The following is an 18,367-nucleotide window of genomic DNA, read 5'->3' as shown; positions in this document are numbered from 1 at the left end:
TCGGGGGTGCTTCTCGAGTCCGCAGAAGTAACTCTTCGTGGACTTGCGACTGGCAGCCGCTGAGGTTGATTTGCCTGCGGGTTGCGGGGTCTGCGGCGTCCATGAGGCCGGCAGGAGATCGCGCACCTGGAGAGTGTCAGAGTTGTGCAAAGCGGCCTCCAGTGTGTTGACCAGCTCAATCGCTGAATGTAAGGTAAGATCAGCATGTTCCAGCAGCTGCTGGTGCACGTACACTGACTGGATCCCAGTAACAAAGGTGTCTCTTACTAGGAGCTCCACATGCTGTTCTGCCGTCAGCCCCCTGCAATCGCAGGCCTGCACGAGTGTCTGTAGGGCCCAGACAAACTCAGCGCTCGACTTTGCTGTGTTGCTAAGCGATGTCTTGCATAGACGGTGTTCACCGGCCGCAGGTATTGTCAGTTGAGGGCATCCATCGCGCCCTGGTAGTTCGGTTGGTCCCTGATCATGGAGTAGACCCGTGGACTGACCCTGGAGAGGAGAACTCTGTGCATCGCGGCAGGCTCGGTCACTTGAATCTCCTCCAAGTATGATTTGAAGCATGCTAGCCAGAGTTCGAAAGCGTTGCCGGCTTCCTGGGATTGAGGGTCGAGATCCAATCTGTCAGGTCGTAAAATGCTCTCGGTGTTTTAAAATTGCTGTTAATAAAATTGATGTACCGTCAATAACTCTCCGAGACTGGAAGTGAACGATAGGCTTTTATTAACAGCAAAAAGGGAGCATGACATTTCGAAGACTGAGAGAGGAGCAGTGCCCCAATCGCCTTTATACAGGGGTCTGTGGGAGGAGCCACAGGAGCAGTCAGCAGAGGGGCGTGTCCAGACAGGTATACATAGTTTACCACACTGTCTTTTAATTGGTTTAATGTTTTTGAGTTACAAAACATAACAGCGGTGATGAGGTATTTTTAATACAAACCCAAGTTGACTTCCTACCTATTGAAGAGCAGTGAGATGATCAAGTTTTTTTTTAAAAGCAGCACATTATGTGTTCTTTGGAAGGGAAGACACAATAGATTTAAAAAAAGTAAAATGCAGGAAATGGAAAAATTCATATATTCATAAACAGTGAGCACTGGGTGAAAATAATTGTGAGAAAAGAGCAGATATATCTGTCTATATGGAAAGATGCATGCACTTGATTACACAACAGATAACTGGACATTGTATACTGAACAGAACGAGCAGTATTTTAAAGCAAATAGAATAGCCAATGAGAAACAAGTACCAGTTTTGCTGAATATATTGGATTTAAAGGCATACAGTTTGCTTCGAAGTTTGACTGCTCTAACCAAACTAGCTGAACGAGCTTTGCTGATAGTGTCAAAGTAATGATGGAAAATTTAGAACTGAAGTCTTATTGATTGTTGAATGCTTTAGGTTTTGTAAGTAAAATCCAAAGGAAGGGAAGACCATTTCAGTATACATGGCTGAATTGAAGAGGTTGTCTGAGCATATACATTTCAATAACGGGCTTAATGATGCACTGCAAGATCGTTTAATTTGTGGAATCTTACAAAAAAAGCATTCAAAAATGGCTTCCAACTGAAGCACAATTTAAATTTTAAAAAGCAGTTGAAATTTTACAAAGCTGTATCAATGGCAACAGCAGACAGAGCCGCAATTACATTGCAGTCAGAAATGAAAGTGAGCATGAAAAGTATTGCAATGCAGAACAGAATTCTGCCTCACCGAACAAATTGTGTTACCCGTTGTGGCAGAGGGTTGTGGATTACAGGAGGAATGGAGACGGGCTAACCCCTATTGACATCAATGGATCTGGGGTTGAGAGGGTAAACAGCGTTGAGCTCCTCGGCATCCACATCACTGAGGACCTCACGTGGTCTGTACATACCGGCTGTGTGGTGAGAAAAGCACAACAGCGCCTCTTTCACCTCAGACAGTTGAAGAAGTTTGGTATGGGCCCCCAAATCCTAAGAACTTTCTACAGGGGCACAATCGAGAGCATCCTGACTGACTGCATCACTGCCTGGTATGGGATCTGTACCTCCATTAATCACAGAATTCTGCAGAGAGTGGTGCAGACTGCCCAGTGCATCTGTGGTTGTGAATTTCTCATTGATTCAGGACATTTACAAGGACAGGTGTGTAAAAAGGTCCTGTAGGATCATTGGGGACCCAAGTCACCCCAACCATAATCTAATCCAGCTGCTACCATCTGGGAAGTGGTACTGCAGCCAACAGGCTCCGGGGACAGCCTCTCCCACCAGGCTATCAGACTGATGAACTCAATCTGATTTGAGTGTACTCTATATTACACTGACTGTTCTATTTATTATATGATTGCACATTGCACATTTAGATGGAGACGTAACGTAAAGATTTTACCCCTCATGTATGTGACGGACGTAAGAAATAAAATCAATTCAATTTAATTCATGCACCAGACCAATGCAGGTTTAAAGGCAAAACTTGCAGAAAATGCACATTGGGCAGACAAAAATGAATGGACTGCACAGGCAAGAGATAAAGATAAAAAGCAATTTGCAATTTCAAAAAGAGCAGTTATTTGAACGCTGCTGATGAAAAATTTGACAATGATGGGAATGACACGTATGTAGCCTTAAGATTTACAATGTGAAAACCAGCGAGCAATATGGCTTACACCAGAAATGAATGCCAAATTAATTAAAATGGACAAACAAGAGAAGATCTGCAGATGCTGGACATCCGAGCAATCAACACAAAATGCTGGAGGAACTCAGCAGGCCAGGCAACATCTAGGAAAAGAGTACAGCCAATACTTCGAGCCAAAATCCTTTGGCAGGACTGAGAAAAAACCTAAGGAGATTTAAAAGGTGCAGGGAGGGGAGAGAGACACACAAGGTGATAGGTGAAAGCTGCAGTGTGAGGGATGACGTAAAGGGAAAGAGACAGAAGGCCACAGAAGAAAGAAAAGTGGGCAGGAGCACCAGAGGGAGGCAATGGGTGGGCAAGGAGATAAGGTGAGGGAGGGAAAAGGGGATGGGACATGGTGAAGTGGGGGGGGGGTCATTACCAGAAGTTTGAGAAATCGATGTTCATGCCATCAGGTTTAGAGGCTACCCAAACAGAATATAAGGTATGGTTGCTCCAATCTAAGTGTGGCATCATTACAACAGTGGAAGAGGCCGTGGACAGACATATTGGAATGAGAATGGGAAGGGGAATTAAAAAGGGTGGCCATGGGAGATCCTGCTTCTTCTGGCGGAAGGAGGGTAGGTGCTCGGCAAAGCAGTCTCCCAGTCTACTCCGGGTTTCACCGATACCCACCACCAAGCACATCTATCCCTCTCCCCCACTTTTTGCTTTCCACAGGGATCACTCCCTACGCAACTCCCTTGACCATTCATCCCTCCCCGCTGATCTCCTTCCTGACACTTATTTTTGCAAGCGGAACAAGTGCTACACCTGCCCCTACACCTCCTCCCTCACTGCCATTCAAGGCCCTGAACAGTCCTTCCAGGTGAGGCAACACTTCAACTGTGAGGCTGTTCGGGTCATATACTGTCGTGGTGTGGCCTCCTGTGTATCGATGAGACATTATGTAGATTGGGAGACTGCTTTCCCGAGCACCTACACTCTGTCTGAAAAAGCAGGATCTCCCAGTGTCCACCCTTTTTAGTTCCACTTCCCATTCCCATTCCCATATGTCCATTCATGGCCTCCTCCACTGTTGTAAAGAGGCCACATTTATGTTTCTCTCTCCCCTCCCCCCACCTTTTAAATCTACTCCTCAGTATTTATCTCCAGTCCTGCTGAAGGGTTTTGGCCCGAAATGTTGACTGTACTCTTTTCCTAGATGCTACCTGGCCTGCTGAGTTCCTCCAGCATTTTGCGTGTGCAATTAAAATGGAATTAGACACTCGCTCAACTATTTCAGTCATTTCTCAAAATGCATTTGAACAGCATTTTAAAGTGAAGCTTACAGATATCCAACTCAGAACTTGTACTGGAGATGAGATAACTCCTGTTGAAATAACATTCGTAAAAGTGAAGTACAACAACCAACGAGTCACATTAGACTTGCATGCGGTAAAAACAAGAGGCCAGTATTGTTGGGCTGTGATTGACTGAGACAAATTGCAATTTGTTTGGAGATTCTTCTGCCATCTGCATGCCACATTTCCTACAACAGAGCCAAATGAAAGTGAATTAAGAAAGGTACTGGATGATACCACATCAGTGTTCAAGAATGGTATGAGAAAACTCAAACATATCAAGGAAGGGTAAAATAGTGTTAAATGAAAATGCCCCACCCAAGTTTTACAAAGCCCATCGAGCTCCTTATACCATCCGTGATAAAGTAGCCAGTGAGCTAGATCAGGTGGAGGCTGAAGAAATTGTTTCTAAGGTTGAGTGGAGCCCATGGGCAATGCCAGTAGTCCCAATAGCCAAGAAGAACGGGTCTGTCAGGGTCTGTGGTGATTTTAAGATCACCATCAAGCCAGTACTGAAAGTAGATCAATACCGTCTGCCCAGAATGGAGGATATCTTTGCAAACCTTTCCAGAGGGGAAACACTTCAGCAAAATTGACTTAGCTAGAAGAGTCCCAAGTGTTTCTTACCATAAACATTCATACAGAGCTTTATGGCTATAATAGGCTTCTGTTTGGAGTAGCACCTGCAGTTGCACTCTGGCAGAACGCTAAGGACTAGGTGTTATGATATTGTCCAGTCGCTCAGAGTTATCTGGATGCTTTCATTGTTAGCAGTAAGGGTGACAAGGACCATCTCTAAAACCTCAAGACAGTGTTAAAAAGGTCATCAGCTCAGAGCACAACATGACAAGTGTGAATTCTTTTAAGCAAGTATCAATCAGACTATTGACAAACAAGGAATACACAAGTGTGCTGAGAAAATTCAAGCTGTGGTGGATGCAAGGCCAAAGGACATGTCACAGTTGTGGTCCTTTTTAGGATTTGTCAACTACTATAACAGATTCCTGCTAAACCTGACTACTGTGCTCCATCCGTTGAAGTCAGGAAGAAATAGCAATGGACAAGGCAGCGTGAGGTGGCTTTCAAAAAGGTAAAGGAAATGGTGACATCAGACACTGTACTTACACATTATGATCTATATCATCCAGTGAAGCTTGCCTGTGATGCGTAAAGGTGCAGTCACATTATATGTTATGAGTGATAGAAGTAAACAGCCCATAGCCTTTGCATCATGTTGCCTTACTACTGCAGAGAAAAATTACCCACAGATTGACAGAGAGGCCTTGAGTCTGGTTTGGAATGTAAAATGTTTCAACCAGTATTTGTATGGGAAAGAATTTACCCTCATTGCGGATCATCAACCACTAGTATCTATTTTCAGTCCACAGAAGGTTGTTCCACTAACAGCAGCAGCATAAATACAGAGATGGGCTCTGTTTCTTGGAGGACCCAATTACAAGACTGAATTCAAGAAGACGACTAATCATGGAAATTTTGATGAATTGTCCCGTTTACCCCTGGAGAAAGAAATACTGGAAATTTTTTTAAAAAGGACACTCCGCTTGACATATTCTCCCTAATGCAAATCACAAGTCTCCCTATTACGGAAGAGATGATCCAAAGGGAAGCACTGTCTCAGGTCCACACGGCCACTCAGAATGGCTGGAATGTGCATCCGAAACTGCAGTTGTCCCATCTGTTACCAGCTCCAGGATGAAATTGACCTTAATGAATGCTGCCTTATGTGGAGATTCAGAGTTGTTGTATCATCCAAGCTGAGATCTAAAGTACTGGAGGACCTACATGTCAATAATCTGGTTATGGTCAAAATGAAAGCATTAGCTCAAAGCTTTGTCTGGTGGTCTGGGATTAATCAGCAGATCGAGCAGCTTGCCATGCGAAGTTCATCATACCAACACATCCTAAAGATGCCACGACCAGTGCCTCTATGTCCCTGGGAATGGCCTGCATTGCCTGGCAGAGAATTCATATACAATTTGCCAGACCATTCACAGGCACAAATTTCTTGGCCAGAAGTGTTTCCAATCGCCTCCACTACAGCCTTCCAGACGGCTGATGTGCTGAGAAGCCTCTTCTCAAGTGCTGGTACTCCAGGACACTCAGTCAATGAGAATGGACCACAGCTTGTTGGGAACCAGATTCAGTCATTCCTTAAAATGAATAGAATAAGACATTTTACATCTGCACCATACCACCCAGCTACAAATGGCTTGGCGGAATTGTTTGTTTAGCCTAAAGAAATCGCTGCGAGAAATGTCAACAGAATACACTACACTGACACTGAATCAGAAGCTTGCCAGTTTCCTCCTTGCATATCACAATGCAGCACACCTACAACCAGCAACTCACTAGCCGAGCTGTTACTGCGTTGTCCCTTGCTTTCGAAATTGGATCTCCTCAAACCCAGTCTCAGAAGGAGTATGCAGGACAACTAGCTGAGACAAATTGAAGGTTTCTCACTCCTGGACAAGCAGTCCTGCAAGTGACAACAGAGGTGATCTTGGAACGATTAAGGACAGAACTGGACCACTCTCCTACACAGTGGAGATTGTGTCTGATAGCATCGGGAGACAACACATTGATCAGTTAAGGAGAGTAGGATCAATTGTTAGAGAAGAAAGATGGCTACCTCTGTCAGACCTACTTCCTGCAGTCTCAGAGTCAACTCCTACAACCACCACAGAGGAGGTCCCAGAACCTGAGATTGTTTCACAGTCCCAATTCTCACCTGTCAAGCAGTGATTCCCACTTGCTGGGAAAGACATTATCTTACAAGAGTAAGAAAGCCTCCACTGTGATTAAACCATTAGGCCTGAATGGGATAATTAAAAATATTACTGTGCTGTGAATGTCTGTACAGCAGTTGTATTATATTGTACAGAATGTATATAGTTAAGATGTTGGAGCTGGTTGTGGACTACAGAAGGAATGGAGACAGGCTAGCCCCTATTGACATCTGGGATTGAGAGGGTGAACAGCTTTAAGTTCCTCAGCATAAACATCACCAAGGATCTCACATTGTCTGTACATACCGGCTGCGTAATGAAAAAGGCACAACAGTGTCTCTTTCACCTCAGATGCTGAGGAAGTTTGGTACAGGCCCCAAAATCCTAACAACTTTCTATAGGGACACAACTGAGAGCATCCTGACTGGCTGCATCACTGCCTGGTGTGGGAACTGTACTTCACTCAGTCACAGGACTCTGCAGAGAGTGGTGCAGACAGCCCAGCACATCTGCAGATGCGAACTTCCCACTATTCAGGACATTTACACAGACAGGTGTGTGAAAATGGCCTGAAGGATCATTGGGGACCCAGGTCACCCCAACCACGAACTGTTCCAGCTGCTACCATCTGGGAAACAGTACCGTAGCATTAACACCCAGGACCAACAGGCTCCGGGACAGCTTCTTCCACCAGGCCATCACTGATTAATTCATGCTGACACAACTGTATTTCCATGTTATATTGACTATCCTGTTGTACATATTATTTATTAAAAATTACTATAAATTGCACATTGCACATTTAGACGGAGATGTAACCTAAAGATTTTTACTCCTCATGAATATGAAGGATGTGAGTAATAAAGTCAATTCAATTCAATTCAATTCAATTCAAATTCAATTCAATCTCTGTTCAGTTGTAGTTTATAGCTAAGCAGGGAGGAGAGTGGTATAGGTAATATTTCAGTAGTATATGAATAATATTGATAAAGCATTCTTGTTCACTTAATTAATTACAGATTATATGTAAAAATATATGAATTGCATACCATATAACCATATAAACATATAACAATTACAGCAAGGAAACAGGCCATCTCGGCCCTTCTAGTCCATGCTGAATGCTTACTCTCACCTAGTCCCACCTATCTGCACTCAGCCCATCACCCTCCATTCCTTTCCTGTCCATATACCTATCCAATTTTTTTTAATGACAAAATCGCACCTGCCTCTACCACTTCTGCTGAAAACTCATTCCACACAGCTACCACTCTCTGAGTAAAGAAGTTCCCCCTCATGTTACGCCTAAACTTTTGCCCTTTAACTCTCAACTCATGTCCTCTTGTTTGAATCTCCCCTACTCTCAATGGAAAAAGCCTATCCACGTCAACTCTATCTATCCCCCTCATAATTTTAAATACCTCTATCAAGTCCACCCTCAACCTTCTACACTCCAAAGGATAAAGACCTAACTTGTTCAACCTTTCTTTGTAACTTAGGTAACCCAGGTAACATTCTAGTAAATCTCCTCCGTACTCTCTCTAATTTGTTGACATCTTTCCTACAATTCGATGACCAGAACCGTACACAATACTCCAAATTTGGCCTCACCAATGCCTTGTACAATTTTAACATTACATCCCAACTCCTATACTCAATGCTCTGATTTATAAAGGCCAGCATACCAAAAGCTTTCTTCACCACCCTATCCACATGAGATTCCATCATGACATCACCAAGAGATACAGTTGTGCCTCATTTAAAGTAAACGTAAAGTCTAGACTCACATTTCAGACTCCTGAGTCTTTCTGTTAATTAGTTTAATGTTTTGGAGCTACAAAACGTAGGAGGGAAGATGTGCAATGGGCCCACTGGTAAATCAGTCAACGTTTCTATAGGCATCGGAGGGAATGCTAGAAGCACAGAAGCAAAGAAAGATGTGAGGAGGAGACAGACAATGTGGGGATTGCAGGAGGATAGATGTTATAAAGATGATAAATGATGGGGATAATGTGAGGGATTGGCTGGAGTGAGGTCGTGTAGGGATTGCAGAGAGAGCTGCAATAACCGATGTTTTCGCATTTACAAAATTATAGACCTCAGATCCCAAAGTAGTTAAAAAGATTGGTTTGGGATGATGTTTCTTTTCTGGATCCTCATTAGCTTTATTTTTAATTTAGTTATTAATATGCCACTCATTTTTACCAATAATTTTTCATGGAAATACGGTTGATTTAATCTGTTTATGCTCTTCATAACCATATGTTCAGTAATACCTACTTCAAATATACTATGAAGGGTTTCAGCCCGAAACGTCGTTATTACCTCCTCCCATAGATGCTGTCTGGCCTGCTGAGTTCTGCCAGCATTTTGTGTTTTTTATTTATTTCCAGCATCTGCAGATTCACTCGTGTTGCCTTCAAATGTATCCCTCTCATTTCCCTCCATCTTGGGTCCAATGGATCTCGCACATCGGTTTCCATTACAACCTGTCCCCTGCTTATGAAGTCCCAACAGCACTACATATGAACAAGCTCCATAATATCACTAAGTACAAAATCTGATGAGTGTATATAAGATGGAAGAACTGATTTCTTCTGTTTTTTCACTTTTGTTTATTATTCTCATTAGTCTTATGCGACTTTGATACCATCACAGTGGTTGTATGCTTATCAGTTAATGTACTTTCCAACTTTAAGGACAAAATCAGCTTATGTATAGCAATGGCATTTGTCCCAGGGATAGCCTGTTTCTGTGATCTAGGTTAACTCCATATAACACCGTTCATAGATTTATTTCAAATCCTTTCAAACTAGTTTCATGTGAAAAATCTGTTTTTTATATCTTAGTTTAATTCTGAACAACCTCACTTGGGTTTAGTTTGCAACTTTTATAGTTTTCATCCTCTTCTCCAGGTGCCTTATTACCCTTTAGTACTTTTCATTCACTGCTAAACTTGTACTTTCGCCTCACAAAATGCTGGCGGAACCCAGCAAGTCAGGCAGCATCGACGGATGCATGTAAACAGTCGATGTTTCAGGCTGAGACCTTTCATCAAGATAGGAAAAGAAGGGGGCAAAAACTAGAATAAGAAGGTGGGGGAAGGGAAAGGAAAACTTCCAGGTGAGATGGTGTGTCTCTTGCGAGTCTTTCAGAGTTGTCTGCTGTATCCGATGCTCCTGATGTGGTCTCTTGCCTCTTATGATACCCAATGCAAGTTGGGGGACTGCTTTGAGCACACTTTCACTTTGTCTGCCACAAAAGGCAGGATCTCCTGATGGCCAATCTTTGAACTTGACTTCCCATTCCCCTTCTGACATGTCCCTCCATGGCCTCCTCTGCTGCATGATGACGCCAAACTCAGGCTGGAGGAGCAACACTTCATATTCTATCTGGTAGTCTCCAACCTCAAGGCATGAGCAAACGTCCATAATTTCTCCCTTCTCCCTCCTTCTCTCTTTTCCTATTCCGTGTTCTAGCTCCCCTCTAATCCTTTTCCCTCTGCTCACCTGCCTATCACCTCTCTCTGGTCCCCCTCTTCTATCCCTCTCTTCCCTGGTCCACTATAAAATTATTTCTTCTATGACCCCTTCTACATCCACCTTTCCCCTCCCTGCTTCCTCTTCCCCCACCCAGCTACCTGGGGTCTCACCTATCACCTACCACCTTGTACTCCTACCCTCTCCTGAAGTTCTTATTCTGGCTTCTGCCTTTATCATTTCCAGTCCTGATGAAGGGTCTTGGCCTGAAATGTTGACTGTTTATTCTCTTTCATAGATGCTGCCTGCCTTGCTGAATTCTTCCAGCAGGTCATTTGTACACTCATAGAATCTCTTGCGTTTGTACTTCTGCCTTGAATATTACAATAGGTCTATCAGTTATTAGAAGCTGGACATATATTACATGTGCAAACTGAATTGTACTCTTTTCACTCTCTGGCTTTTTTCAACAATCAAAAATTTGTCCCAGAATCAAATTGCTTGCTCCATTATATCTGTACTTCTGCACACTTGAATTACAGTGCTGTGCAAATGTTTTAGGCACTTGTTAAAAAAAATGCTGTAATGCAAAGATGCTTTAAAAAATAATGAAATTAAAGCTTTCTAAATATCAAAAAATACTATAAAGAACAGTAAACAGTAGAAAACTAAATCAAGTCAATATTGGATAAGGCCACCCCTTGCCATTAAAACTGCATCAACTCTGTGTAGTGCAGTTTTATAAGGTTATTCCAAGTACCTTGGAGCACTTGCCGCAGTTATTCCGTAGACTTTGACTGTCTTGCTTGCATCTGTCTCTCCAAGTAATCCCAGACAATGCAGAGTCCATACCATCTGAAACCATATAAAAATCTGGGATGCCTAAGAATTTTGAACAGTACTGTATACTGGAGGGGAAACAGATTTTCTCATTTTTTCAAGTGTTTCAGACATAATACGTGAAATTTTGTATTGTTTGGACTAAGGCTGAGATTAAAGGAATCTACTTGTCATTATCTATATAAACCAAATATCCCTGACATTTCACACTATTGTTAAATTCCTTTTTCTTTATGTGCACAGATCACTCCCGGCATTGGAAGCAGCAACCAGTCAGCTGACTCTCAGAGTTCCCATTCAGCCCAATGGGCCAGGCACAGATCCAGACCAATGCTTGGAAATCAGACATGACTCAACCAATCTACCTTCTGTAGACACTGAAAATGATAAAAATAAAATCAACATCAAGGATACAGTAAACAGTAAGTATCATGCTCTGTCAAAACAATTGTGCATGGAGATCTCTTGAATTTATGTTGAGTCTATATTTAGCTGGACATGGGGATAGCAGATAAAATATTGCCAAGCTTTTTAGAAAATGGTTGTGTTGTAGCTGTAAGGACAACATGGTGGTGCAACAGTTCACCCTGCAAAGCCCTGAGCAGCAACATGGATAGAATAAAGTAATTGGTTGACAATGACAGCCAAGGTAAACTCAGCCTAAGGAATTCCTTTGGTAGCCATTGAGAGATGGCATAACTCCATCACAGCTTTGCCATTTTTCAAAGCTGAAATAATTTCTTTTTTTGTTGTTTCTGAATACCTGCCATTTAGAAACAGTCAAAAACTATTTAAACATTAAAATATTAAATTTTATTCACTCAGACCTGCAACATCTAGACAGCAGAGATTCATACATCAGGATGCTCTTTTCAGATCAGTATTCAATACTGTTATCACCTCAAAACTAATCAATAAGCTTCGGGGCCTCAATTACTCCTTGGTTAAATGTGGATTGTTTTCTCTGGAGTGGTAGAGGCTGAGGGGAGACCTGATAAGAACTTGAGAGACATAGATAGAGCTGACTCCCACAGGGCATGTATTTAAGGCGAGAGGGGGTATGATCAAAGGAGTTGTGTAGGCCAAGATTTTTTACACAGAGATTGGTGGGTGCCTGGATGTGCTGCCTGGGGTGGAGGCAAATACAAAAGAAGCATTCAAGATGCTCACAGATAGGTACATGAATGTGGAGGAAATGAAAGGATGAAAGCATTGTGTAGACAGGAGGGATTAGAGTAGTTGGACATTTCATTACTAATATAATAAGTCTGACAGAACATTGTTGGTTGAAGTGCCTGTTTGTGTCCTGTATTGCTCGATGCTCTATGTTCTAAAACAGTGATTCATATGCACGAAGATTAATTGTGCCTTTGCAATCAATTAACAAGTAGTTCATTATAATGCTTTGCTTCTAACTTCTAACTTGAGATTTTCAGTAGACTTGGAAAACACATCTGAGGTCACAATTCTGCTACTTGTTGTCCTGAACTGTAAAGTTCAAAGACCTGAGAATGTGACTTCAGAAATGTATGAAACTCATGTAGTTATTGAAGATATACTTAATAATGTTTGAAGTTCAGATGCACATTTCATTTCAATGTGCAGTTGAATTAGAAGTTCTGAAACTTCTAATTCACCAGTCGGTCACCAGTGAAGTGCCTCAGGGATCTGTTCTGGGACCCTCACTCTTCGTGATTTTTATAAATGACCTGGATGAGGAAGTGGAGGGATGGGTTAATAAGTTTGCTGATGACACGAAAGTTGGGGGTGTTGTGCATAGCGTGGAGGGCTGTCAGAGGTTACAGCGGGACATTGATAGGATGTAAAACTGGGCTGAGAAGTGGCAGGTGGAGTTCAACCCAGATAAGTGTGAAGTGGTTCATTTTGGTAGGTCAAATATGATGGCAGAATATAGCATTAATGTTAAGACTCTTGGCAGTGTGGAGGATCAGAGGGATCTTGAGGTCCAAGTCCATAGGATGCTCAAAGCAGCTGTGCAGGTTGACTCTGTGGTTAAGAAGGCATACGGAGTATTGGCCTTCATCAATAGTGGAATTGAATTTAGGAGCCCAGAGGTAATGTTGCAGTTATATAGGACCCTGGTCAGACCCCACTTGGAGTACTGTGCTCAGTTCTGGTCGCTTCACTACAGGGAGGATGTGGAAGCCATAGAAAGGGTGCAGAGGAGATTTTCAAGGATGATGCCTGGATTGGGGAGCATGCCTTATGAGAATAGGTTGAGTGAACTCAGCCTTATCTCCTTGGAATGACAGAGGATGAGAGGTGATCTGATAGAGGTGTATAAGATGATGAGAGGCATTGATCGTGTGGACAGTCAGAGGCTTTTACCCAGGGCTGAAATGGTTGCCACAAGAGGACACAGGTTTAAGGTTCTGGGAAGTAGGTACAGAGGAGATGTCAGGGGTAAGTCTTTTACTCAGAGAGTGGTGAGTGGGTGGAATGGGCTGTCGGCAACAGTGGTGGAGGCGGATACCATGGGGTCTTTTAAGAGACTTTTGGATAGGTACTTGGAGCTTAGAAAAATAGAGGGCTATGGGTAAGCCTAGTAATTTCTAAGGTAGGGACATGTTCTGCACAACTTTGTGGGCCGAAGGGCCTGTATTGTGCTGTAGGTTTTCTATGTTTCTATGTTACTACTAGCATGGGGCCTAAGTCTCCTCAACCATTATTATACCAAAGTTCAAAGTACAAACTTCAAAGTGAATTTATTATCAAAGTTCATATATGTCACTACATATAATACTGAGATTCATTTTCATGTGGATATTCATTAGAATACAAGCACAAAAGTATCAATGAAAGACCACACCCAACAGAACAGACAAACAACCAAAGTGCAAAAAACATCAAACTGCAAACACAAAAAGAAAGAGAAAAAACAACAATAATAATAGGGAGGAAAAAGAATGCACTCACATAATTGAAGACACGCAAGGACTTGAAGTTACAATGGATGTGCTAAAAGTGGTTAAAAAATTACCCACATCTGGAAAAATACTTACTGGAATATCAAATTTATTTGCCTTCATACATACCTGTTAATGCATATTAGCAATGGTTGAGTTGAGTTGTTCTCCAATCTAGGCAATCCATTTGGAAATGTTTCATCACCATACAAGGAGACATCATCAGTGTGCTTGTGGTGTGTTCACTTGTGGTGTGTCCTCCTTTATATACTTATCAATCAGCTGAAAAGCATGGTGAAAAAACTTTTGCGAATGGATTGATAAGGTCGGAGAACAACTCAAACCAAACATCAATCACCCAAGCTAGCCATTTTCCAAGTTATTTCCACATATTAAAAAGTTTCTTAAAAATCCTGAAAATGTGTCTGAATTTTTGACAGAAGATAAAATGTATCGCTTACTTAAAAGGAGAAATCACAAATGACTCATCAAAATACCATCCTAATATTTGTTTACAGACTATATATAAAATTGTAACATCATGCATCTCACAACTAATCGTCACCCTTTTAGATAACCACAATATACTTACAGAAGAGCAGAAAAGATGTTACAAAGGGTGATTGATAAGTTTGTGGCCTAAGGTAGAAAGAGTCAATTTTAGAAAACCTAGCACATTTATTTTTCAACATTTACACACTTAGTCCAGCGGTCATGGAGCATATGGATCTTGGACCTCCAGAAAGTGTCCACAGCAGGAGTGATTGATAAGTTTGTGCCCTAAGGTAGAAGGAGATGAGTTATACAGCTCTCGTTACATGCACATGCAGTTCAACTCTTTGAGTGATTATGCAGAAAGTTTGAAGTTAATAACTCATCTCCAGAAAGCCACAATATTAAACACTACTAGAATAGTTTGACAGTTCCTAGCAATTGAAAAGTGAGTGTGCTGGCTATGCCAGTACCTCAGGTTTTACCAGCCTGAGTTGAGATTTAAAAAAATAACAATAATAAATAAATAAGCAACTTGAAAATATGAGATGAAGATTACTTGAAAGTCAACCATAAGTTGTGGGAACAGTTCAGTGATGGGTTGAGTGAATTTGAGAGAAGTTATCCCCTCTGGTTTGAGAGCCTAATGGTTGAGGATTAAATAACTGTTCCTGAACTTGGTGATGTGGGTCCTGAGGTTCCTGTACCTTCTTCCTGATGGCATCGGCGATACGAGAGCAGAGCCTGGATGGTGGGGCTCCCTGCTGATGGATGCTGCTTTCCTGCGTCAGCATTCCATGTATATGTGCTCAATGGTGGGGAGGGCTTTATCCATGATGGACCAAGCAATATACACCACTTTTTTGTAGGTATTTCCATTCAAAGGCATTGGTGATTCCACACCAGGCTTGATGCAACCAGTCAGTATACTCTCCACTGCACATCTATTGTCAAAGCTTTAGATGACACACCGATCTTCACTACCTTCTAAGAAAGTGAAAACACTGCCATGCTCTCTTCATAATAGAGCATGACCCAGGACTAATCTTCTGACCCAGGACTAATCTTCTGAAATAATAACACCGAGGAATTTAAAGTGCTGACCATATCTACCTCTGATCCCTCAATAAGAACTGGCTCATAGACCTCCAGTTTCCTCTTTCTGAAGTCAATGCTCATCTCCTTAGTCTTGCTGACGTTGAATGAGAGGTTAACACAAAGTGCACTGTAGATGGTGTGGTCAAATAAACACGTACAAACAAGCTGGATGAACTCAGCAGGTCGGGCAGCATCTGTTGAAAGGAGCAGTCAATGTTTCGGGCCGAGACCCTTCGTCAGGACCCTTTGTCCTGACGAAGGATCTTGGCCCGAAACGTTGACTGTTCCTTTCAATGGATGCTGCCCGACCTGCTGAATTCACCCAGAATGAGAGGTTGTTGTTATGACACCATTCATCTTGATTTTCAGTCTCCCTCCTATATGCTGATCTGTCACCTCCTGTGAATGACAGTGGAGTCATCAGAAAACTTAAATATGGCATTGGAACTGTACTGATCTCAGAGTCTTAAGTACAAAGCGAGTAGAGCAGGAGGCTAAGTGCACAACCTTGAGGTCCACCTGTACTGATAGAGATTGTAGAGGAGATGTTGTTGCCAATCCGAACTGACTGGGGTCTGTAAGTAGGGAAATCAAGGTGCCAGTCACACAAGGAGGTATTGAGGCCTTGGTCTTGAAGCTTATTGATTAGTTTTCAGGGGATGACACTACTGAATGCTGAATTGTAATCAATGAAAATCATCCTGATATACTGGATGCACCTTCACTGTCAGATATTACAGGGTTGAGTGAAGAGCCAATGAAATGGTATCTGGTGTTCACCAGCTGTGACGGTAGACAACTTGGAGAGGATTCAAGTTGCTTCTTAGGCAGGAGTTGATATCTTTCATCACCAACCTCTTAAAGCACTTCATCACAGTGGATGAATGTGCTGCTGGACAATAGTCATTGAGGTAGGTTACCACATTCGTTTTAGGCTCCGGTATAATTGAAGCCCTCTTGATATAGGTGGGTACTTCAGACTGCCGAAGCGAGAGGTTAAAGATATCAGTGAACATTCCAGCCAGTTGATCAGCACAGGCATTTCATACTCAGCCAGGTATCCTGTCTGGACCAGATGTTTTCTGTGTGTTCACCCTCATGTCAGCTCAGAGTCTGAAATCACAGGATCATCGAAGGCTGTGAGAATTCATGAAGGTGTTTCCATACTTTGATGCTCAAAGTGATTTTCAAAGGCATTGAGTTCCTCTGGGAGTTAAACCTCATTGACTCTCATGTCGCTTCATTTCACTTTGTAAGTGGTAGTAGCATTCAAGTCCTGGCACCGTAATCAAGCATCTTTCAGTGATTCAAGTTTGGTCTGGAGTTGCCACTTCACAAATGAGAAGACTTTCTGGAGATCGTACCTGGGCTTCTTGTATTGTACTTGGCCACCAGAAATTAATGCCACTGATCTGGCCCTCAGAAAATTGGGGATCTCATAGTTCATCCAGGGCTTCTGGTTGGGAAAGACTGAACGATTTGGTTGGGACACACTCATCTTGACTGTTTTTATAAAGTCTTTTACAATTCTGGTGTATTCATTCAGGTTCTGATGAGTCCTTGAACACGACTCAGTCCACTGACTCAAAGCAAACTCACAGACCCTTCTCTACCCACCACGACCTCCTTTTCTTGCCCTTAATTCTGGAGACTTGCTCTTTAGCCTCTGCATGTATGCAAGTAGGAGGAGGAGAGCCAAATGATCAGTTTTCACGAAATGCCATCTAGGCATGGAACGGTAGGTATTCCTAATTGTAGTATAGCATTGGCCGAGTGACTTGTGAGCCCTGGTAATGCAGGTTATATGTTAATAATAATTGGGTGGAGATTTCTTCCTGACTGAAGTCCCTAACGAAGATTTGAAAGGCACTGGGATAGGCAGTTTCTTGTTTGCTGATTGTGCCACTCAATACCTTTAGTGCCCACTTAATAACGATAGGCGTCCACACTACGCGTTTTTAAAAATATCTCTGTCCACATTGAAACAGAGATTTCAATGAATCTCCTCCTACTGTGCATGCACAGGACAAATCTACCGAAAACAAGCGACATGTTTGGTGTCGAATCTCACTGTGGAAGTGCGCGTTTGTGTAGTTACAGACTAGAAAAACTTAAAATGACAAACAGCAGTTGGCTGTCGCGCAGGAGAACTTAAAAGTAAAAAAAAACAAATACTGGAGCGTACGGAGGCAACCGACAGGGAGTTCAAGGACAGATTGACCTGACTGACAACAAACATTGAAAAACTGACTAACTCTGTTGCATTAATAAAGCACCTTGTTAAATGTATAAAACATGTCTGCATCAGTGTTATCTTGTATTTCCATATAATGTTACATTAGGCTGTTACACATCTATTGTCATAGAAGTACTTGCATAAATAGGTAAACCACTTTCATACGAGCAAGGACAAAAAACAGGGCAAAGTGAGTATACTTATTTATTCAGCAAACACGAGGAAATCTGCAGATGCTGGAAATTCAAACAACAACACACACAAAATGTTAGAAGAACACAGCAGGCCAGGCAGCATCTATAGGGAGAAGTGCTGTCAACATTTCGGGCTGAGACCCTTTGTCAGGACTAACCAAAAGGAAAGATAGTAAGAGATTTGAAAGTAGTGGGAGGAGGGGGAAATGCGAAATGATAGGAGAAGACCGGAGGGGGTGGGATGAAGCTAAGAGCTGAAAAGGTGATTGGTGAAAGTGATACAGAGCTGGAGAAGGGAAAGGATCATGGGACGGGAGGCCTCAGGAGAAAGAAAGGAGTGGGGGAGCACCAGAGGGAGATGGAGAACAGGCAAACAACTAAATATGTCAGGGATGG

At 42.4% G+C, this 18,367-nt stretch overlaps 1 protein-coding gene across 7 annotated transcripts in view; it reads left to right on the top strand.

Annotated features, from left to right (window-relative positions):
• Positions 1-18,367, top strand: part of LOC140739191 (uncharacterized) — a 139,020-nt gene that overhangs the window by 61,841 nt on the left and 58,812 nt on the right. For all 7 annotated transcript variants that reach the window (XM_073067240.1, XM_073067244.1, XM_073067241.1 and 4 more), the window contains one exon: positions 11,268-11,446. In XM_073067240.1, coding sequence (XP_072923341.1) covers positions 11,268-11,446 — 179 coding nt within the window. The remainder of the gene's footprint in view (positions 1-11,267; positions 11,447-18,367) is intronic.

Source organism: Hemitrygon akajei, chromosome 15 (assembly GCF_048418815.1).
Source record: "Hemitrygon akajei chromosome 15, sHemAka1.3, whole genome shotgun sequence".
Classification (NCBI taxonomy): Eukaryota; Metazoa; Chordata; class Chondrichthyes; order Myliobatiformes; family Dasyatidae; genus Hemitrygon; species Hemitrygon akajei.
Note: the sequence above shows the minus strand (reverse complement) of the source record. Positions and strands in the feature narration are given on the sequence as shown.